This window comes from Lacerta agilis, chromosome 6 (assembly GCF_009819535.1).
Source record: "Lacerta agilis isolate rLacAgi1 chromosome 6, rLacAgi1.pri, whole genome shotgun sequence".
Lineage (NCBI taxonomy): Eukaryota > Metazoa > Chordata > Lepidosauria > Squamata > Lacertidae > Lacerta > Lacerta agilis.
The window spans coordinates 55,593,581-55,616,408 of record NC_046317.1 but is presented as its reverse complement, the minus strand read 5'-3'; the positions used below and the strand labels follow the sequence as shown (position 1 = coordinate 55,616,408).

General features: G+C 44.9%; 1 protein-coding gene across 3 annotated transcripts in view; it reads right to left on the bottom strand.

The window, feature by feature from the left end:
* Window positions 1–654: 654 nt before the first annotated feature.
* The window catches only part of CDK18 (cyclin dependent kinase 18), a 32,893-nt gene continuing 10,719 nt past the window's right edge, over window positions 655–22,828 (bottom strand). The window contains exons 1-15 of one of the 3 annotated variants that reach the window (XM_033152828.1): window positions 21,663–21,789; window positions 20,857–20,996; window positions 18,415–18,540; window positions 15,909–15,965; window positions 15,062–15,176; window positions 14,442–14,536; window positions 13,495–13,557; window positions 12,250–12,373; window positions 11,151–11,271; window positions 10,534–10,631; window positions 9,617–9,722; window positions 9,040–9,082; window positions 6,568–6,658; window positions 5,803–5,880; window positions 655–1,544 (exon numbers count right to left, since the gene is read on the bottom strand). In XM_033152828.1, the coding sequence (XP_033008719.1) occupies window positions 1,510–1,544; window positions 5,803–5,880; window positions 6,568–6,658; window positions 9,040–9,082; window positions 9,617–9,722; window positions 10,534–10,631; window positions 11,151–11,271; window positions 12,250–12,373; window positions 13,495–13,557; window positions 14,442–14,536; window positions 15,062–15,176; window positions 15,909–15,965; window positions 18,415–18,540; window positions 20,857–20,994 (1,290 nt within the window). In that variant the 5' untranslated portion in view covers window positions 20,995–20,996; window positions 21,663–21,789 and the 3' untranslated portion in view covers window positions 655–1,509. Of the gene's footprint in view, window positions 1,545–5,802; window positions 5,881–6,567; window positions 6,659–9,039; window positions 9,083–9,616; window positions 9,723–10,533; window positions 10,632–11,150; window positions 11,272–12,249; window positions 12,374–13,494; window positions 13,558–14,441; window positions 14,537–15,061; window positions 15,177–15,908; window positions 15,966–18,414; window positions 18,541–20,856; window positions 20,997–21,662; window positions 21,790–22,828 lie in introns of those variants that run through there. The other 2 variants (XM_033152827.1, XM_033152826.1) reach the window with 2 other exon arrangements.

Here is a 22,828-nt window from a genome sequence, read left to right as displayed (position 1 = left end):
AGAAACCATATCTGATTATAAGAACGTGCTATTTTCTCATGACATTTCTGTCCACACACACCCCGCTGGTGGCTAGCTGACGGTTGGAATAAAAATAGACCAATAAAGGAAAAGTGACAGAAGTTCAGATTCTGTTTTTTAACATTCACAATCAAGACATTTTCAGAACTGGCCTGCCCTTTTGGAGACATGTTCCCCAAAGAGCCTTGTCTGACTTGCCTGAATAGCAACTGCTGCTGAAGCATCAAAAACAAACTGCCTGCCCTGGAACCTAAGAGCACACTTAGGTCCTATAGATTTCACTGGTTTCATATGGCTGCAGGCCTTTGCACACTTACCTGGAAGCAAGCCCTACTAATATATCAGGATATACTTCTGAGTAAACATGCATGAATTTCAGTTTGTGTCATGTGTCTCCAGGGTCTTTGAAAACATTTACTGATTATTAAATTAGGTTTCTTTCCCTGGTGACATGGGCAAAAAAGTAAAGGGACAGAACATCTTTGAACTCTGTTCACAAAGGCAGAATCCACAAAAGAAACTTGGAATAGCAAATGGAAGGATGGCTTGAGTTCTTTCACATTTTGCAATGACACATTTTATAGGGACTCTGCTGTTTCTGCAATTCCTGAATTATTGGGAACCTGGATCTCCTTTGTAGTGAAAGTGCACCTATTTATTTAGGTTTCTGATGAATGATTCTCAGGACGAGCTACAGAGAGATTCTCAGAAACACTGGGTAGAAATCTAAGAAATCATGATTTCCTTGTATAGCAGCTTCAGTTCAGAAAACAAACACTAGGAAACAGAATGGGGCAGGGAGCGAGAGGGCAAAGAAAATCCAGCAAAAGGCCTCCCCACTCCCATCCTCTCTCTTAAATGTTTGTACCATTTGGAATTGAGATTCATTCCCCGATAAAGAGAGCAGAGGCAACTCAAAAGAAAACAGGTTTCCTTTTCAGTTCAAAGCCAGAGAACTCTGCATAAAAGTGGATCAAAGGGCTTTCCTGCTGTTAACATCATACTCATCATGTTGTCCTAGGAGTCGCCTGGTGATGGGGGGGGGGGGAGAGAGAAACAAAGAATGGAATTCTGCACATTCATCATGACACGTCATCTAAGAAGCAAAGCAGGTGTTGATTCTGCTGCGAGATCTTGGCCCTGGCTTGCTGCCTCCATGTTTGCTTCCCTCTAAAGCAGCAGCAAGCGCGCTTGGGGCAGTTAATTGCTTGATCCTCATCCAGAGAGTAGGATTATGCCAATTGCTGTGTGATGGATGGGGGCTGGGCCAGGCACCAGGTCTTTTTGGGGTGTTGTGGGTGGGGGACTGCTGAAAGTTGTGGAATCCTGGAAAGCAGTCATGCAGCAGCTTTGTAATGCAGGGCAGCTTTGGTTGTGTTGATACCGGCCTTCATCATTCTGAGCGTGGCCTCCATGGGATCTGTGTGGTCCTCTCCCCTCTCAGTGCTTTGATCTCCCCAGTGATGCAATGAATGAGTTAAACCAGGTTTAAAATATGCTCTGCCTCCTGTTCTTTCCTCGAGCTGGGGGGAAATGAGAAATGTTAAAAAGGTCTGAGAACGATCGGTCAAAGCCTGTTCCTTGGAAGATTACACAGCAAAGGGTATTTCGAAAGGAGTTTTCCTCCACAGAACAGGACGGCAACGTACGGGGAACTGAGGCACGCAAGGACAAAGCCTCTGCACAGGGATCTCTGGCACAATCTTGGGGTTCGGTCACTGAACCAGCCTCCCAGGCCCAGTTTTATCTCCAATTGTCCATTGACTCACATTTTGAGGGATAATTATAACATAATGTAGCTTGATCCCTTTGCACAGAAAGTGATGTAAGTGCAATTTCCAAACCATACACCAGAACTACCAGTTCAAACACACAGGCTACCTTCGCAGGGAATCTTTTGTCCCCTGAGCTTTTGCCCGTGGGGTATGGTCTAGAGAGCATAATGGACCATCTGTGACACTTCAGCAATCAAGAGCTTCATTGTTCATAGAGCCACATCATCACAGGGATGTGATGATTCCTACAGGTTGCCTTGTTCATTACATTTCTCCAGTTTTAGAGGAGGATTCATGCTCAAGATACTGAGTGTCGCTGTAAGTGGCTAAGGTGGAATTCAGAATGCAATTTCTTCTCTGCCACAGATTTCCCACATGGCTTGGAGCTATAGTTCCACAGGACTTTGCATGCTGGAGATCCCAGGTTCAATCCCTGGCATCTTCAGGCGGAACTGGGAGAAAATCCTGTCTGAAAACTTGGAGAGCTGCTGCCAGCCAGTGTAGGCAATGCCGAGCTATTCATTCATTTATTTCTTAAAATTTATGCATCGCTTGATTGTAAAAAACAACAACCCTCAAAGCGGTTTACAAACAGAGAAAAGCAATGAAATCAAGAAAAAATTGCAGCCGTTCTTTAAAACATACAACAATTAAAATATACTAAAACAGATTAAAAGTCACTCCAGCATTTCTAAGCATCTGGGAAGCCTTGTCTAAACAAGAATATATTTAGCAGGCGCTGAAAAGAATACAGTGAAGGTGCCTGCTTGATATCAATAGGCAGGGGGTTCCAAAGTGTTTTTGTTGCTACTAAACCAGGCATAGGCAAACTTGGCCCTCCAGATGTTTTGGGACTACATCTCCCATCATCCCTAGCTAACAGGACCAGTGGTCAGGGATGATGGGAATTGCAGTCTCAAAACATCTGGAGGGCCGAGTTTGCCTATGCCTGCACTAAATGATTGAGTTCTTACAAATGCAGAACGAGTATTATGTGGCACCTGCAGTAGTGCCAATTCTACAAATTTAAGCAGTCGAGCTAGATGGATCAATGCTCTGATTTAGTATAAGGCAGCTTCATCTCTTTAGGGATACATAGTTCCAGTGGGGAAGGGCAGATCAAGGTGCCCTTTTAAATCCCGAGGAACTTAAGAGCACAGGAAGAGCAAAGGCTTATCTAGTCCAGCACCCTGTTTTCCACAGTGACGGACTGTAAGCCTTTGGGAAGCCCACAAGCAAGACATTTATCTCACTATTTCCCCCAGCATCTGGCATTCAGAGCCAGCCATCTACTGTATATACTTGAGTATAAGCCTAGTTTTTCAGTACATTTTTTGTGCTGAAAAAGCTGCCCTCGGCTTATACTCGAGTGAGGCGGCCGGTGGGGGCAGCGAGAAAGAAGCCCTTTCTCTCCGCTCGTGCCGCCACGCACTCTCCCCAGTCAACCATTCCTTAAGAAGTGTACAAGAATGGCGGTTCTTTACTCTCCCCAGGCAGCTTGTTCCATTCCTGAACTGCTTGCATAAATGCAAACTCGGCAAAGGAGGAAGAGGAAGGAGCAGCCCAATGGGCTGCTTTCGGGCTGCTTGTTCCTCCTCCTCCTCCACAGCGGCAAAGGTGAACCGGCTTATACTTGAGTCAATAAGCTTTCCCAGGTTTCTGTAGGAAAATTAGGTGCCTCGGTTTATATTCGGGTCGGCTTATACTCGGGTATATACGGTAGGTCCTGGGGGAAGCATACAGCCGCCATGACACGTAACCATTGAAAGTCTTACCTTGTGGCTGCTGCAAACCCCATGCATAAAAGTATTTCCTTTTTACTTTCCTGAATCTCCCACCATTCAACTCAGTTGGATGACCATAATCTCCAAGTATTATGAGAGGGAGAGAAACATGTCTCTCTATCCACTTTATGCAAACCATGCAAAATTTTATAAAACTTTATAAAACATACTTGACTTTTTCTACACTAAAAAGCCCCAAATACTGTATATTCTGGCGTATAAGACTACTTTTTAATCCAGGAAAATCTTCTCAAAAGTCGGGGGTCGTTTTATACGCCGGGTGGAGAATCGGCAGTCGAGTATATCTGAAACTCTATATTTTAACTGGAAAAGTTGGGGGTCGTCTTATACGCCGGAAAATACGGTACTGTAACCTTTCTTCATAAGGGAGTGGCGGACCCTTTCTGTTCCTTTTCTAGTTCCACAATATCCTTTTAGAGACACAGTGACCAGAAATGCACACAGTATTTGATTAACATTTTTTTCCTAACAATCTCTAGCATGGGAAAAGGATTTGGGGGGGGGGGAGCTGACAGCTTGTATGCCAAGGTGAGGCAAAATCTGAAGTCACGATCCCATAAATCAAATAAATGTGAAAAAATTCTACATTTGCACCATGTATCCCAATACCCAAATTTGAAACTTCTGACTTTCCTCTTTGATTTGGGCAATTCTTTTGTTCTCACAGAACCCTCAAGTGTGGGCCTCATGCTGAATTGCACATGAGGAAGGATGCCGTGTGAAGATGGATATTTGGATAAGACCGAGAGTGCATGAGAGAGAAAGCTGCTCAGTCTCTAAAGGTTTATAATGATTTAAATTATCACAACAGTCACAACATGTGCCAGAGAGTGGCTCTGGACTTTGTAAGGTTTATTGAAGTTTATTGCTCAGAAGCAGTTAGGCCATACTGTGCCGCACGCTAGCTAATACTGCAAATACAGGATCACTGGCTTCATGTCTTGTTGTGAGGATAAAATAAGAGAGGGAGGGCAGGAACCATGTACACCAGCACCTTGAGCACCTTGTAGGAAAGGTGTGATGTAGTAGTAGTAGTAGTAGTAGTAATAATAATAATAATAATAATAATAAAGGTAAAGGGACTCCTGACCATTAGGTCCAGTTGCAGACAACTCTAGGGTTGCGGCGCTCATCTCGCTTTATTGGCTGAGGGAGCTGGCGTTTGTCCGCAGACAGCTTCCGGGTCATGTGGCCAGCATGACTAAGCCGCTTCTGGAGAACCAGAGCAGCGCACGGAAACGCCGTTTACCTTCCCACCGGAGCAGTACCTATTTACTTGCACCTTGACGTGCTTTCGAACTGCTAGGTTGGCAGGAGCAGGGACCGAGCAACGGGAGCTCATCCCGTCGCAGGGATTTGAACCGCTGACCTTCCGATCGGCAAGCCCTAGGCTCAGTGGTTTGGATCACAGCACCACTCACGTCCCTTAGTAGTAGTAATAATAATAATGGTTAAAATATGTATTTCAAACAGCCTTAAAAAGGGACAGCCAGCCAATAGAGCCCAGGAACCTGAATAATGCTTATAGATCAACTTTGTCACCATAACTAAGGCTACATTCAGAACAAACGGACTTGGGAATTGGGCATGTGCACACAGCAAGATACAGGGTAAAGGTAAAGGGATCCCTGACCATTAGGTCCAGTCGTGTCTCACTCTGGGGTTGCGGCGCTCATCTTGCATTACTGGCCGAGGGAGCCGGCGTACAGCTTCCGGGTCATGTGGCCAGCATGACTAAGCCACTTCTGGCGAACCAGAACAGCGCACGGAAATGCTGTTTACCTTTCCGCCATAGCGGTACCTATTTATCTACTTGCACTTTTGACGTGCTTTCAAACTGCTAGGTGGGCAGGAGCTGGGACTGAGCAACGGGAGCTCACCCCATTGCGGGGATTTCAACCGCCAACCTTCTGATCAGCAAGCCCTAGGCTCATTAAAAGCTTCCCATTCAAGGTGTACATATGAGTGGGACTGTCTATTGTAAAGAAGCACTGTCAGATCTTTGGTCCAGGGAATGTCATAAGAACAAGTGGGAAGGAAGTTTGACCTACTGGGATCCTACTATTAGCAGGGCAAAAGATTTGATGGACACTACTTTCCATTTGGTACCTACACCAGGGAACTTACAAGACGGACTTTGGGTTGCAATGGCTATAACTAGGTGGCAGCAAAATAAGACCAAAAAGGCATCAGGTACCTACCAGAATGCTGGAAGCTTGAGCCTCGATAGCCAGGGTCCTTTTGAAGTTGTATTTCTTTCAGAGAAAAGATGGAGGCAGCTGGAGGAAAAGGGTGGGTGAGGAGACAAGGACAGAGGGGATGAGAATTACCTCAAAATTACAATTTCTGTGGAGAACTGAGACAGAAGCATAGAGACAGGAAGAGGTCCCCTAGTTGAAGATGAAGGGCAGAGGATATGGACTGTATTGCTCACAGTTCACTTGCCATTCTGATCCTATGCAGATTTACTTAGAAGCATGGACCACTAAGTTTAATAGGAATTGCTCTCAGGTAAGTGTTTACAGGAGAGCAGCCACCAGCTCCATTTTTATATTACAGAAAACAATGATTGCAGGAGAGATATGAAATGTCTGTCTGGTATACCAGTGTGTGTGGGTGGCGGGAAGGGAATAAAGGTCTCAGCATAAGCCTTGGGTTTCCAGTAAAGTCCTTGATGCTGTATGACTCTCTTAGAACTGCTTCTAATCTTTCCAAGTAGTGTTGTCTGTGTAAAGAGAATAGTGTATTTGGTTTTACCAAATCTGCCAGCGGTAGTTCATCCCGGCAGCAGTTCCTTTTCTGGGAATTATCTCTCTCCTTGCACTCAAACTCCCCATCCCCTTTCTTTTAAGCCACCAATAAGGAAATAGGCTGTGCTCCTTGAACTAGATTTAGTGAGTCACCTGCACAGTCAAAGCAGGGGAGAAGAATAAAGCTGCTCCATGCAGCACTGGTCACACACTTACTCTCAGGAAGGAGGTGCACTTGTTCACCGAGTGCCGTAAAGTAAGGGTGCCGCAGGGCAGATTCTGCAGAAATGCGTCTTTTGGCTTCATACTAGCAAAAGAGAGAGGCAGAAAGGTTTACACATAAGTGTCCATATGCATGCAAGTATGGGCATTTATCTCATGTGCCCAGGTGCTTATTTGAGTGTGTATGTATGCAGGCATGCCTGATGCCTGAACCCTCCTACATTCCTGTGCAGCTCAGTATGGGTGTTATGTGGCTCATGGAGGTCAACTGATTCAGCAAAATACTCAATCCCCTGTGCAACTGTGCCATGCATGTTTTCTTTTTGCTGCCCAGGCTGCATGCAGCCACATTCTATCTTTCTGGATAATATGTGGCATTTCTTGTTATGTGGCAGTTATACTTTCCTGCCTGTACACAGAGACAGCATAGTGAAGCAAGTGAGAAGCATTGGGTGATCTTGGACAAGTCCACCTCTTTCAGCCTACCCTGCTTTGGAGGGTTGTTCTGATGCTACACAACATTCCTTTAAAGCACAGACATATGCATGCGGACTCAGAAGCAAGACCCATTGCGTTCAGTGGGGCTTATTCCCAGGTTAGGGTGTAGAAGATTACAATCGTAAGCTCCTTGAAGGATAAATTGGATCTTCATTGTAGAGTTTGCATTATCATCGTGTGTAGCTATAATGCACCTGGAAAGAATGACTGAACTTTAATGGTCTAAATGATTATGGAATGAATAGGCGATGATGCAGGCTTCTCCTTTGAAATATGCACATACAGGAAAGCAAGGCCAGTAATCGAAGTTGAGCAGGGGAGGAGAAAGCTTCCTTGGCTTTCAAGGCCAAACCTGAGTGAAATATTCCCTGCCACTTCATATCTCACTGACCAAGATAAATACAATTGTACCTGAGGAACTCGACGTTTTGTACTTTAGTTTTGGCTCAGCTAGGATAGGTCAAGCAGCTGCTGCAGAGCAAAACAATGTCTCTCCTAGGAAAGCTTGAACAGGAGCAAAAGAATCTTGGCAGGAGAGGGAGGGCCAAGCCACCAGAACAATCAACAATGCTCTGGGGTTCCATTGATTTCGATTACGGAAGCTTGGAAAGATCAAAGTTCAGGTCAAGAACGGAGGAACCATTGTCTCAGTTCCCCATTATGACCAGACATCTTGCATTTCCTTGAGCAAATCCTCTTCTGAGGACTGGCTTACATACTAATTTCCACTTTGGTCATTTCTGTGTCTGTGAAGTGGCAAACCACAGAGCCTAGGGCTTGCCGATCAGAAGGCCGGCGGTTCAAATCCCCGCGACGGGGTGAGCTCCCATTGCTCGGTCCCTGCTCCTGCCAACCTAGCAGTTTGAAAGCACGTCAAAGTGCAAGTAGAGAAATATTTTTTTAACTCAATGAGGTCTGGGCTGCCCATTTATTCCCAGGTCTCAGTGCTATGAACCGTCCTGGCAATGGCTATAGTATTTCCTTGGCTTTTGCTTACCAATTGGGTTTGTTTCTCACCTGGAGGGAGAGGAGAATTTAGTTCTATCAGCATTTTAAAGCCAATCAGCCTCATTTTAAGCTAAGGACAATACATGGATCAAAATATGATTAGACATAAGTGTCCATGTACAAGCAAGTATGAGCATTTACATCATGGGCCCAGGAGCTCATTTGAGCGTGTGAGTATGATTCTGCTCAAATTTTGGAATATGATTCCCTGCCCAAAAAATGCACCACAAAATGCACACCAATTTAGGACACAATACATTTAGCAATGTGTACATTGAGAGAAAACACACTGTATTTTGTGATAAGACATGTAACTATATATGGATTTTCATTTGGGTTTTAAATGCAAAATGAGACGCAATAATAGAATCAAAGAATGATAGAGCTGGAAGGGTCAATGAGGGTCATCTAGTCCAACCCCCTGCAATGCAGGAATCTCAGCTAAAGCATCAATGACAGATGGCCATGTAAACAAACAAATAAGTAAATACATCTCTCTCACAAATCATCAAAAATATTATTATTTACACTGGCCAGGAGATCTACACTTTGATGTGACACTTCATTCATTTATCTACGGCATTCCAAGACATTGTCTGTATGAGGTAAGAAAGGGGACATACTGTAATCTGTATCTTAAAGCTTTTAAAAAACCACCCCCATGTAACCTTTTATACTCTTGAAAAGAAGCAGGCACAAAGATGCCTTTGTCAGAAATATCAAGACTCGTAGAAGATGGACGCTTGAAACAATTCCCTCAGTAGAATATTTGCAGCTGTCATTGGGAGGTTCTGCCCTGTGCACCTAGATACTCCCTGTTAAGCCTTAAGTGGGAGAACCACTAAAATTGGTACTTAGCCATCACCACCATCCTGGACAATAAGCAGCTGCAGCAGCAAAGTATATGTTGGATGAAGCATGGAATCTTTGGTATCTGGCTCAGCAACTGAAGCCACCTACCAGGAGGAGACTCATCAAAAGGTCGATTCCTTCTGTGTCCAGTCTGCAAGAGAAGAAAGGAGCTTGGGATACTCTACAGGCAATTGGCTATTGTCAAGGGCAGTACACTTCGGACATGTGTACACCAGAACATATGAAGAAAAGCTGTGGAATGTCTAGAAAATACTAGTCCACAGGTGGCAATTTAAGTTCTTTCCTGGGGAAGAGGCAACTCAACAAGATGGACATGGATGCTGCTTGCAGAATGCTGATGCCACCTAGTGGCAGCCCCAGAAAGACCAAAACAAAGGAGGATGCAGGCAAAGATTTCATGGACCTCCCTACTTCCCTAAAATAAAGGAGATGGGGATGGTGTATATTGAGGAAAAGAAGAACTGTTGATCATATGTTGATTGCGATGCAGATTATTGATATACTATTGCACACAATTAACAGAGATTCTTCAGTCACCCTTGCTTGTTTTGTGCGCATGTTTATCCAGTGAAAAACAAGAACTGGTGCTTTCCTTCCCCATGTATTTTCCAGCAGCAGAAGCCCATTAAGAAGCCTGCCCTGCCTTTTAAGGCCATTGTCCTACCTTGGTGCATGGTTTATCAATGGCTGGGCTCGATACTGTGTGAAATTATATGCCTTGAATTCTTCATTGGATGTGATGCCCGGCCAAGATTCTTCTGTAGGGGTTCCTGCAGGAAATAGGCTTAGTTGCACATTTACTGTATCCACACGGAGCGTTGCACAAAATGGAATCCAGTATCTGGCACTTAGAATTTAGAATCATGAAAATCTCAACCTTAGCTGAACACAGAGGGAGGGAAATCCATCCACCCACAGACACAAAGCCCTTTTCACTGCAGAGGAACGCCGAGAAACACACTTGCTGTTAAAAGACTCAATAACCAAATGGAGTGTTGGGCTGTTAAGAACACAGGAGGATACCTGATGCTGAGTCATTGAGCTTATTTAGCCCACTGTTGTGTAATCTGACTGGGCTTCTCCAGCCCTGCTGTCTCAGACTCTTTTAAACTGAAAATGCTGGGTAAGAAACTTGGGACTTTGGGCATTTATATCCCACCTTTCCTAGGAGCTAAAGGTGTTTCACATACTTCTCCCCCTCCCCATTTTATCACCAGGACAACCTTGTGAGGTTGGTCAGGTGATTTGACCAAGGTCATCCAGTGACTTGAGCTTCATGGCTGAGTGGGAATTTGAACCAAGGTCTCCCTGGTCCTAGTCCAGCACTCTGACCACTACACCACACTTGGCTCTTAAACAAAATCTGAACAAAACAAAATAAAAAACTTGGATGCATATTTAAATTATGAAAACATCATTGACAGAGATTTGTTTTTGGGGCCGTGCATTCTATCACCAGCCAAATAACCCTGCTAGTTCACACGTAGCTGTTAAAGGCTACTGTTTTTTTCTGTACTCTTCTATTCATTCCACCCTCCTCCCCAGTCCACATCAAGAAATAGAGAATTACAAAGGACTCACCCAATGTCCTGAATATTAAATGCAGCTCTTCTTTCACGGTTGATCCTGGGAACATGGGGCGTCCTGTGACCATTTCATAGTGTATGCAACCCACACCCCTACCACAGACCAAAAAGAGATACAAGAACATGAAGCAAACAGGTCCTTCAGAACATCCTATTCTCTGCCAAGTCTTCCTCTTATTGCTTCAGTCTCTGCAGAAAAAGCAGGAGGACCACCAAGATGTTTTGTAGAAGACAATATGAGAGGCAGGAATTGTTTCTTTCCCCCCATCATCTTTCCTACTAAACTAATCAGTAGAGAAAAGAAGGACTTCAGGAACATGAAGGAACAAGCCACATGAAACTGTCTGTAGCTGGGATGGGGAACCTATAGCTCTTTAAATGATCTGGAGCCCAACTCCCATCAGACCCAGCCAAGCATGGCCAATGGTCAGGAATGAGTGATGGCATCCAGCCAAACATCTGTGAAGTACCAGGTCCTACGTTCCTCCTGAATAGTGTTAAACACTGAAAAGGCTCTGGAAGCAATATGGAGAAGGCAAACCGGGAGAAAAAAGTCACAATGGAGAGAATTATTGTACCCACCCTTTCCCAAACACAGACCCCTTGGCTCACCACATGTCAATGGGAGTGGAGTATTCTGTGGATCCTAGTAGAACATCAGGAGGCCGATACCACAACGTGACCACTTCATTGGAATATGTTTTTGTTGGGACAGATTTAGCTCTGGCTAGACCTGAGGGTGGAAGGGAAGTCAGTGAGATGCAATCCTGTGGTTTGCGACTACCAGTTTCATCCTGACAGTATGTGTGAGGGACAGTGAGTCCCCAGAAAAGGTGTGGGCTTCAGCAGGTACCACACTATCTACCATGACTCCAACAGTGGCCCTAGAGAGTGGCTGGGAGTATTTTATTAAAGAATCAAGAGAAAAATACAATGGGCCAAGCTAGGAAAAATCAATTTCGTGATTGCTTCACTGAGCAGGCATTGCATAATTGTATAACCTATAAGAGCAATAATGGAAATTGTTCCTTGGATTTGGAAAGTAAACCCAGCAGCCCAACAGGATTCATGGAGCATCACAGATTGTAATGCTTTGCTAATGTTGGTCATATATTCCACAAGCGCTGTTGAGAGCTGCACAGAGGTGCAAAGCATGAAGGATCAGAATATTTGGAAAACAAGTTGCCAGTAGCACAATCCTAGACAAGTCTAATAAAAAGTGGGTCTCAATGAGTTGAGCTGAGCTTACTCTGAGGTGACTGTGTATAGGATTGAAGCCTAAAGATGCTTGTGGGGGGGGAAGTTTCATATGGTCTCTAAGACATAATGTATAAAGCACCACATGAACAAATAATTGAAAGTCTGTGTTTTGCAAACAGCTGCACTCTGTTTAAGCCTTGTTGCACATAAATTAGAAGTGGGGTAGGGGGCAGTAGTGGTAGAAGTCTCCCAATATAATTTCCTTACAATCTGAAAACGTAGGAGCACCTAAGCCAGGGATAGGGAACTTGGTGTCCTCCAGAGGTTGCCAAATCACAGCCCCCTTCCTCCCAAGACCATTGGCCATGCTGGCTGGGGCAGATGGATGCTGCAGTCCAAAAACATCTGGCAGGCCACAAGTTGGTCCTTCTTCTCCCTGACATAGCACCCTCCTATTCAAAACCAAGCTTAAATTTGTGCTGGCATTTCCCCAGCTTACCTCCTAACTTACCAAAATCTGCGAGTTTCAGTTCCCCTTTCCCATTAATGAGCAGATTCTGTGGTTTGAGATCTCTGTGTAGGATCTTAAGCTGGTGGCAGTAGGACAAACCACGCAGCAGCTGGAACATGAAGATCTTGGAACCGCAGGGAAAGAAGTGGGGAGAGAAAGCAGTTAGAGATACAGTGGTACCTTGGGTTACGAACTTAGTTCATTCCAGAGGTCCGTTCTTAACCTGAAACCATTCTTAACCTGAGGTACCACTTTAGCTAATGGGGCGTCCCGCTGCCGCCATGCCACCGCCGCACGATTTCTGTTCTCATCCTGGGGCAAAGTTCTCAACCTGAGGTACTATTTCTGGGTTAGCAGAGTTTGTAACCTGAAGTGTCTGTAACCAGAAGCATTTGTAACCTGAGGTACCACTGTACTTTAAAGGCAGACTCTGCTCCAGGTTGCAGGAGCAACATCGTTGCTGACCAGTACCTGCCGGTGTTCCTGCTTCAAACCTGTCCTGCTTTCCTGCCTGAGCTCCTGCCCTGCCCTGGTTCCTTGCTTGCCTGCCTCCCTGCCCTGCATCCAGCTTTGGATACTACGGACTGCCTTCACGTTGCACCTCTGACCATGGACTGCACTTGGACCTCACCTCTCAGGTGACCCACGGGACCAGCACACAGGCAGAGGGCCTTCTCGGTAGTAGCACCCACCCTGTGGAACACCCTCCCACCAGATGTCAAAGAGAAAAACAATTACCAGAATTTTAGAAGACATCTGAAAGCAGCCCTGTTTAGGGAATCTTTTAATGTTTAATAGATTATTGTATTTTAACATTCTGTTGGAAGCCACCCACAGTGGCTGGGGAAGCCCAGCCAGATGGGCGGGGTATAAATTATTATTATTATTATTATTATTATTATTAGGCCGCCCGAGTCCGCTCTAGTCCACAAGGCCATTCTGGGCAAGTCACACACACCTGCCACTCACCTGCCATCAGGTAAAGCTGTGACTACAGAGGAACAAGCAGAAACACATCCTCAACTATGTACCCTCAATTGTTCCTTTTCTGTGCCTGACATAGGTCACCATGTGACTGAAGGGTGGGAAACCCTGCCCACTTGCCAATGGGGCCCATGAGGGGTTGGCCACTTTGGGATCTGGCTCTCTGGCCACAAGTGGATTCCCACCCCTGCCCTGACTTGAAAGCCTACCAATCATTTTACAGAAGAGGAAGCCCTGCACCCATCCACCCTATTCACTCACCTTCACATTGTGCATGCTCATCAGATTCCCACAGTTATCCAGGTACTGCTTCAGGTCACTGTCCTGCAAAAACAAGCATGTCCTGAGAGGCCCAAGTTGCCTTGAAGACTAAGGCCCCTGAAGTGACCAAACATGTCTTTGGCAACAACAAAAATGCAAGTCAAATAGTATTTCCCAGCAGTTCCGAAGGAGTGTGTACGCTTGCAGCAAACTGTCTCCTCTGGCTCATTGAAGCTCAATACACAGATCAAAACTACACAACCTTTCCAGATGTATCTGTTTTATTATATGAATGCATACTAGTAGATTGCTACAGCAAGAGATTCAAAGTCACTATCCTAACCAACATAGCTAGGTCAGATGCAGTCCAAGTATTTTGTCCCTTAACTGGAACATATGTTGTGGAGAATTTCCAGGTTCCATGAACTCAAACCACATTTTGTTCTGAGAAAACACACACACTTCTCTATTGCTATTTAGGGAAAATCCTCTTCACACCTAGCTGGGGGCAGCCCCACCAAACCCAATGGGATGTGCATGGTTTTCCACCTGGAATACTGGTAAGCAATTGTGGTCGGAGAACATGATTATTATTTTTTACAGTGTGTTACATGGAGGCCACATTTTCTGCACAGATGCTGCGATTAAGCGGGGGGGGGGGACCTTCAGACTTACCACTGACCCTGAACATAGGAGGCTGCCTTTACTTTTGGTCAATCTATCTCAGTACTGTCTGTGCTGACTGGCAGCAGCTCTGCAGGGTTTCAGGTTAAGGACATACCTGGCCCTACCTGGAGATGCCAGAGATTGAACCTGTGATCTTCTGCATGTGAACCAGATGCTCTAAAACTGAACTACAGCCCTTCCCTTACTGCCCAAATAACACCTGCGCTGCAGACAAGCCTGGACCAGCCAGCCTCTCCATAAGACAGAAGGTCCTGACTCACCAGAAACTCAAAGACAAGAGTTAGGGAGCATTTCGTGTGAATGATATCATGGAGGGTCACAATGTTCGCATGCTTGAGGTTCTTCAGCAAGGAAACTGCAAGGCAGAGAGACTTTAGTCACAAGGGTGTGTGGATGGGGTGTACGCCATGCACTAAAATCTCAGGCCTGGGGACTGAAGGCAGACCACTAGGCCTCTCTCTGTGGCCCTCAAGACTCCCCCCCCCAGGCCACAACTCCCTAGTCAGACACCACACCAGCCCTGTTTCTCACCCTCAGTGAGTGTGTCTGTCTGCCTGGAATGTGTCCTTGAACTCTGATAATGTTTCTTGCTTGCCTGGATGGAGGGCGGGGGTCTCTGAGTGTGGGTAGAAAGTACCCTATTGTACAAGGTAAAATTTACATTTGTTACCTCACCCACTCTGGCATCTGGCTTAGCCCCCCACTGGCATGTAGCCCCCACTGCCAGTATTTCCATTGCTACTATTGCAGGGTCACATGATCGGATGTTTCCATTCCTTATCATGTTTGTGTATAAGCAAGGCAACTGTGTGTGTGGAAATAGCATTGCCTGATGTTTCTCCGTATGTTTACATTTTGGAACATGAACCCCGCTCCTCACCTTCCCGTATAGCTGTGCAGGGGGCCCCTTCCTCGTGCTCTAATCGGATCTCCTTCAGGGCAACCAGGTTCTTGGTGAGCTTGCTGCGCCCTTTAAAGACAGTGGCATAGGTACCCTGAGAGGAAGAAGCCAAGAAAAGTAAGCAGCTCACTAACAAACCCCACTCATTACTCCCTACATAAAACAGCATTATTCTGGTTCTGCTGAAGTGGATTAGATCTCTGTAGTAGCCCTGCTTAATTCGGATTAAAAATGACACCTTTGCAGTCTTCTTCCAAACAATATCTTCAGATGGGCTTCATCTGATTTAAAACTTCGTCTCTTTTGGGTTGACAAACTAGATTTATTTCTTGTCATGATTCTTTGAGAAGCATTTGCTGGTAAATATATGCTTAATAATCTGCATAAAATGACCTGAAATTAGTTTTTAAAAAAGAAGAAGTTTATTTCAGCATGGAGGAAGCATTCAATTTGGGAAGCACATCCTAGTCTGTACTATAGGACACTGAACAGAAGCAAAATTGCTTCCTTATGCTGATGATCCCTTGCAAGACTTTTGAAAAATTCTGTTCACAACTCAAGGAACAAGTTTTAATGCAGGCAAGGAAAATGATGTCTCTCCAGATATTATTGGACTCCAACTCCCATCAGCCTCAGCAAGGAAGGTCAAGGTTCAGGGACGATGGGAGTCAAAGTCCACCTGGAGGGCCACAGGTCCCCCCGCCCCATTTTAAATCTATAAAGCCCTTAACATATCAAGACTGGCTCCCAAAGTGGATGATGACAGTTAAAAATCTACCACAAAGACACAACACGGGAGTAGAATGATGATAGAGCTTACTCTTACCTCCCCTAGCTTCTCCAGTTTAACATATGTTTCCATCTTTCCAAACCCAATGTCTGACTGTCATGAAAAAGGAAGAAGTGTCAATACAAAAGACCACATTCTCTTCCTTAGAAAACTTACTGATGATCACATTCTGCAAAGCAGTTCTTGACTGCAATACATTTAGTGGAGAGGAAGAGGACAAAAAAAATCAAGGCAGGTCCTTGAACTCACAGTTAAACACCTTGTGTGAGCTACTTTTTGCAAAAGTGAAATCATCGGCCAGTCACTGGGAACAGTCCTCCTCAGTTGTTACTCCTGGACACGCAAGGACAAGAGTGTGGAGAGGGATGGGGGCAGGGAATGCACCATGGCCTTGCCCTCAACATTTCCAGGTGTCTCCCCCTACACTTCCAACCCTTGCTTGATTAGTGCAAATTTCTGAAGGGGGCTTGTATGTATGTTTGCCTGAACAGGTTTACAAGCCTCCTTGTGATTAGGAATCCTGATAACCTGATCATGAGGAGACACCTAAACACATTCAGGCAAAATGTGCTCACAACCTCCCTTCAGCACAGTGATTAGAGTGGAGTGGGCACACTGGAGACATTGCAGGCAGGGTCACCCTCCATCCCCTCTACACCCTTTTGTCCAGGGCTGAAGAGGGCTGGGTGTCTGAAGAAATTGAAGGATTCTTGCTTCTTTCCCCATAGTGCTGGTGCATAATATATTCAGTGAAATCGCTTTCTTCACTTGGGGTGTGTTGCAGCAAGGAAAACTTCCAATTGCTTTCATTTCTCACACTTCCCCATCAGTCTGCCAGATTGTTCTGTTCAGAGAGCTGTTTAAGCTGCCTAATTGGGTCTTCCCTTCCCATTATACAAGATTCCCTTGTGTAATGCCTTTCGATCCTGGCTCAACGTTGACCCGGGGTCAGGAAAACCAGGTCAATCCCCCCAACCTCTTCCATCTCATATGGCCCTGAATAAGCAGCCAAAAGTTGTTCACATCCCTTGAACTCTATTCCTGATGAATATCAATAGGGCCAACAATGCCTCTTGTTAAATGTTGCATATTTTGCCTGTATTTTACTGTGCGAACATGGCGTTTGAATGTACGTACCATTTGTAAACATGATGGAGTAACAGGATTAAACCTTCTGTGGTGATAAGAGGATTTTCAAAGCAAGTATTAATGCTGCTTAGGTCATGTATTGCCTTTTAAGCATGATATTATTCAGCACTAGGTGGTGGTAAAGAGACATCCACCTTTGCAGAAAAGGACCCATGGGATTCAATAAATATTTCATTTTCAGCTCAATAGGGAAAACTTGTGAATGGGCTGCATCTGAAGCAATTTAGGATCATGAATTAACCAACAGTTCTCGCTCAGTATTTCAGGTGTTTTCTTCAAGCTCAGCGCCTAAATACTGGGGGCAGGGAACGTGAACAATATTCTAGCCATGGGATTCAGATCACGATCGATCACACTGCAACTTAAAACACGCAGCGGCTGTGAGTGTGGAAAGCAGAGAAAGAAAGCAATTCAGGGGAGCTGCTTTTGCTAAAGAAACAGGGTGGTAAGCACGTTTTTAAAGTGTGTGCTTAAAGCTTGTCCCTTTTCCTGGAATCAGCTACCAGTATTTCAACACAATGCACTTCTGACATACTTCTCTAGTCTGGCACTCCTACGCACCTCCAAGTAATGCAATGGGACTGGGTTGCAATGCACTTTAGATACCTCAAAGATGTTACATGATCCCCACACAGAAAGCGTCCCTCTGCCTGCTTTTCTGCCTCCAGCTCAACAAGCTTCTTGGCCTGATCAGTTGCTGGTTTAAAATGAATCTTACAACTATGGTTCCTACTGGATCTAAAGGGTCAACCGCACACACACTCTGAAAACAGGTTGCAACCTGCATAGCCATAACCCAGGCAGGACTGGCCAGAGGTGGAGTGAGGCGGAGGGCAAAAAACCCCAAACATTTTCCATATTTTAAGCAGGAATACTTCTGTCTGTGTGTGAAAATGATAATAAGGCTGCAGACAAAGCAAAGGAGGCTTTAACGTGATCTGATGTTCCACAAAAGTAACAGCCCCACATTTGTGAGTTTCAAAGCAGCACACATTGTTAATTTATGAGGTTATTGATATTTATGGGACACTCGCTTCAGCTGCATATATTTTATTCAAGAGACAAACAACACTGCACAGGTAAATGGGAAATCCTGAGATATAAGGTTTCGTTCTTTTTTCTGCCTTAGAGTTCTGAGTTCCAACCCCACCACTTCTTGGGGGGGGGGGAGAATAAAGAGCTATTTTCTGGCTTTAGTTGCCCAGAGAAACTGGAATAACTGAACAGCACACATTTCCAGTGCAGTTTCAGTACTGAAGTACCAGTAGGTGTTTGCCCTGGTTTAGGCCCATCACACTTGAGCTTTTTCATATGTGCAAGTGCACGAGGGCAAAGTTCTGCTGCGTTGCATGAACTTGCATGTTCTGAACCCCTGTCAAAGAGTGGGACTCACCAGAGAAGCCCGTCGAGACATCCTGCTAAGAGGCTTTGAAATCTCTGGACTTTCCATCTCTAGTTTCTGGAGGAACTCTGGGGGAAGGCGAATATCCATGGGCAGAGAGAGGCGCTTGCTGACGTCCTGTGGAGAAGAGCAGCACAGAAGTAGTTCCCAAGGCCTCCTAGCCATCCAAAAGACTTCTGGTGGTCGCAGCCCTAATGTTGTATGTCCCACAACATCCCCTTTCATCTTCTGCTCATTTGGAAGCATAGAACAGTTGCAGCGCTAGCATTTGAAGGGTGGGAGAAATACAATTAAAGGCAACTACATTGCCCTGTTTATCTGTTTCACTTCTTCAAACCACTCTCTAGCCTCAAACTGGTAGTGAAGATGAGGCAGGAGAGCCAGGCTTTAGTTTTGAGCAAGTGGTATGTGTGTTCTCTTAAAAATGCACGAATGCAAGCATTTATGCCATGTGGTGTGACTTACCGTATTTTTTGCTCCATAAGACGCACTTTTTTCCTCCTAAAAAGTAAGGGGAAATACCTGTGCGTCTTATGGAGCGAATGGTGGTCCCTGGAGCTGAATTGCCCAGGAGCCAAAAGCAGATTGTGCTTTTTATTTTACAAAGAGAAAAGGGAGTGTTGAAAGGACCCGCTCAGCAGCTGATCAGAAATAGATCGGGAGAGAGATAAGAGTCCCGGCTCCCTTTCAGCCCCGCCCTCCTTTGTTGAATGTGCTGCAGAGGGAGGTTGTTTGTTTCCCCAGGACATGTGACTGGCTGATTAGATTATCTGTCTGGAAACAGTAGAAATGGCTCCTTTTCCTTAAGATTTTTCAGAAATGTGAGTTAAACCCCATAAAAATGGGGCTTTTCCTCTTTGTTTTTCCCCCTTTGCAAAAGGAGCTTTGCTTTTCCCCCTTTGCAAAACCTTTAGCTGATCCTAAAAACAAACCAAAAAACAAACAAACCAGGGCTTTTCCCTTTGCAAAAAAGCTGCAAAGCCTTTAGCTGATCCTAAAAAAAAGGCCTTTTGCCTTTGCAAAAACAGCTGCAAAACTTTCAGCTGATCCTCAAAAAAGCCAGGGCTTTTCCCTTCGAAAAAAACCTGCAAAACTTTTAGCTGATCCTCAAAAAAAACAACAACAAACAAACAGGGCTTTTAGAGGAGGAAAACCAGAAAAATGTTTTTTTCCTGGGTTTCCTCCTCTAAAAATGAGGTGCGCCCTATGGTCCAGTGCGTCCTATGGAGCGAAAAATACGGTAATCTCTAAATACTGGGTTTCAACTTTGTCTGGAGCTAATGCTCATGTCCTCTTACAAAGAAGCAATTCCCCCATCTATGGGTGTAGGAAAAATAGTTGTTGCTTCTCAGTAGGCAGACCATGGCATTTTGCATATGCTTTAAAGGCACTCTTTTGTGTACAAATGGAATTCAAATTCTGGTGCGCGGGGGGGGGGGGAAGAGAAAGAATTGTAGCTTGCAAATTGAAAAAGTCACTAGCCTCTACTAGCACAGACATGTTCCCTGGAAAAGTAACTCCAAGTTCCCCAAGGTCACATAATGTACTTTGCCAACGCTGACCACTTTACGGGAACATCCTTGAACAGGCACTCATGCAGCCATTTCAAAACTATTTCAAAGTTTCGTAAGAAGAATCCCTACACTAAGTAAAGCACACACATCTTGAAGACTAACTGAATACACTAATCTGGGGAAGAACACAAAGATGTGGGAAGGGGCCATCAATTTTGTTCCAGTGTTGATGTTGCTGTTGTTAGATATTAGATTTGTGTATCGCCCAAATCTTTTGGGAGCTGAAAATTGGGGTATAAGTACATTAGAATAAATTTCAATTGCAACACTAGTTCTTTTCTGATATGAACAGATCACTCATTCTCAAAGACAGATTCTTGGTTGACTCTGATTCTCAAACAGTCAGCATCCTGTTGCATTTAAAAGGGGTCCATAAACATCATATCTATTAGAGCTAGAGCCAAAATTTCTCCATTTTTTTCTGAGAATACACCTGATGACAATTCAGAAAGCATTTGAAGAATTCTTTTTCTTTTTCTCAGCCTCCTAGAAAAAGAAGGCCACTTTGCATAGTTAACCCCTCCCCCCATATTATTATTTTTTGTGGCAGCTGCCATCTCAGCTCCACAATGTCCTGGAACACTGGCATTGTGGGGGATGTAGAATGATGGCCAGGCTGCCACTACGACAAAAAAAGAGGAAAGAGTCTATGCTACTTGTCATTGCTAATGGTGAGTGCCATGCCCGGGAAACTGCTGGAGAATTTCTTTTCCCTCTGGAGAAATTGTGTGAAATGGCACCCCACCCACTCAGTTTCTGTGCCCACAAATAGGGTGGAGAATTTCAAGAGGCCATTTGTACACAGGTCTAATTTCTAACATTCCATACTGATTCCCTGCACTCTGCAACTGCATATCACCTCCATTGAAAACCGACGCTGGTTGCCATTTCGGTAACGCACAGCGGTTGGGGATGGGCCTTCCAAAGGCGAAGTGGAGCTGGGCTGCGTCTGGATGTCCCTGTTCAGATGACTCGGATGCAGGCGCCCTTGTGCCATATCTGATGAGAATAGAAGAGCAGATAGCAATTGACCAGATGATTCCACAGACTGTCAACACTTTGGACAGTTTGGAGTCACTGTTGAGAGGAATGAAGGCAAACCAAGTGACCTTTTTGCTCTAATCCTTTTAATCAGTTCTATCCTGAGCACTTAGGACACTTAACTATACTTTTGACTTAACACCATACATTATTCAAGAAATTTACAGCTGGAAAAAACTTAACCTGGAAGATGGATTTAACTAGTTAAGCACTACCTTGCATCTGGATACTGCAGCTCACAGAGACTTGGTCATTTGCATGACCTCACACTTTTATTACCGTAGTTCCCAAATGGCAGCCGTAAGAAAGGACAACCCCAAACTTGCCAGAAGTCTCCACCTGCTGCTTCCATTTCGATGAGCACACACATGAAGCTACAACCAATTGCCATTTCCTATCATATGTTGTTTCAGCAAACAGACATCCATATTCTATACTCATCAGAGGTGACTGCACATATGGTCTCCCAAAGCAAAAAATAATGCCCATATAAGAAACCATAGGAGTGAAGCGGCCCTGAGACATAGCTGAAAGAGGGACTCAAAAGGCTTTGAGTGGCAGAGAAGCCTGAAATATTTTATAAAAAAATCCCCCATGTTTGTAGCTTGTTAACGCAGCTCTTACCAATTTTATTTTATAATTTTTTGTGTATGGCATACTAGTAAATTAAGCTGCTATTCCGAAAGCACAGATCTGTTTCTGGTTGCTGTGCTACATGGAGTTCCCCCTACCCAATCCAAGACTAAAAGAGGCCAGGATGGAATCCACACAGCCCAACATTCTGTTTCATGCTGGAATGTTGGCAACTATTATGAAGTAAACATCATGCCTCACATTTTGAGTGCTAAGTGCCAAAGTGTTCAATTCTCCAATTTTCCTACTGATTAGTGCATCTTAGGCTATAGGCACACCCCATTTCATTTTTCTGGGTGACCTAGAAATGCCATAACCATTCAGGGGTACACTTTGAAGGAGTGGCACACCAGTGTCCCAGTTTCAGAACCGCTCCATCCCCCATAAGTGGGGTGTGTGTGTTCTATCCAGGTGCTTACTTAAGGACCCAGGCTCATTGAAAGTGTCCTAAAACTTCCACTAATCCTCCCATGTAGAGCACACTAGCCAGTAGCAATGATGGTGTGAAGGCCCAAATTTATTTTAATGTGCTGCGCCAAACAGGAAGGATTGTCACAAGCCTTCTCCCCAGAAGATTATGGTCGCAATCTGCTGTGCATGAGGGAACTGGTCTAGATAATGCTTGTGTTTTTTCCAGGTTTGTTTGTTTGTTTTTGCCCAGGCTGTTGAGAGTGACATTTGTCATACCAAAAGTCCCTAATTCTAGTTTGGCAGCCACAGCAAAATATGGCAGCTGTGAAAAGAGCCCTTTGGGGAGAATGCAGTGTCGTGTAGTGGTTGGAGTGTTGGACTAGGACCCACTCAGCTATGCACTAGTCACCATCTCTCAGCCTAACATACATACATCAATGAAGGCAGTGAATGTCCTGTGTGAGTGTCTGGAGGCAGTTGGAGGATGGATGGTGGCTAATGGATTGAGGCTGAATCCTGACAAGACATTAGTACTGTTTTGGGGGGACAAGGGGCGAGCAGATGCGGGGGACTCCCTGTTCCCGAATGGTGTAACTGTGCTCCTGAAGTACCAGGTGCACAGCCTGGGAGTCATTTTGGACTCACAGCTGTCCATGGAGGTGCAGGCCAATTCTGTGTCTAGGGCTCCACCTGGTATGCTGGCTGAGACCCTACCTGCCCGTGGACTCTCTCGCCAAAGTGGTGCA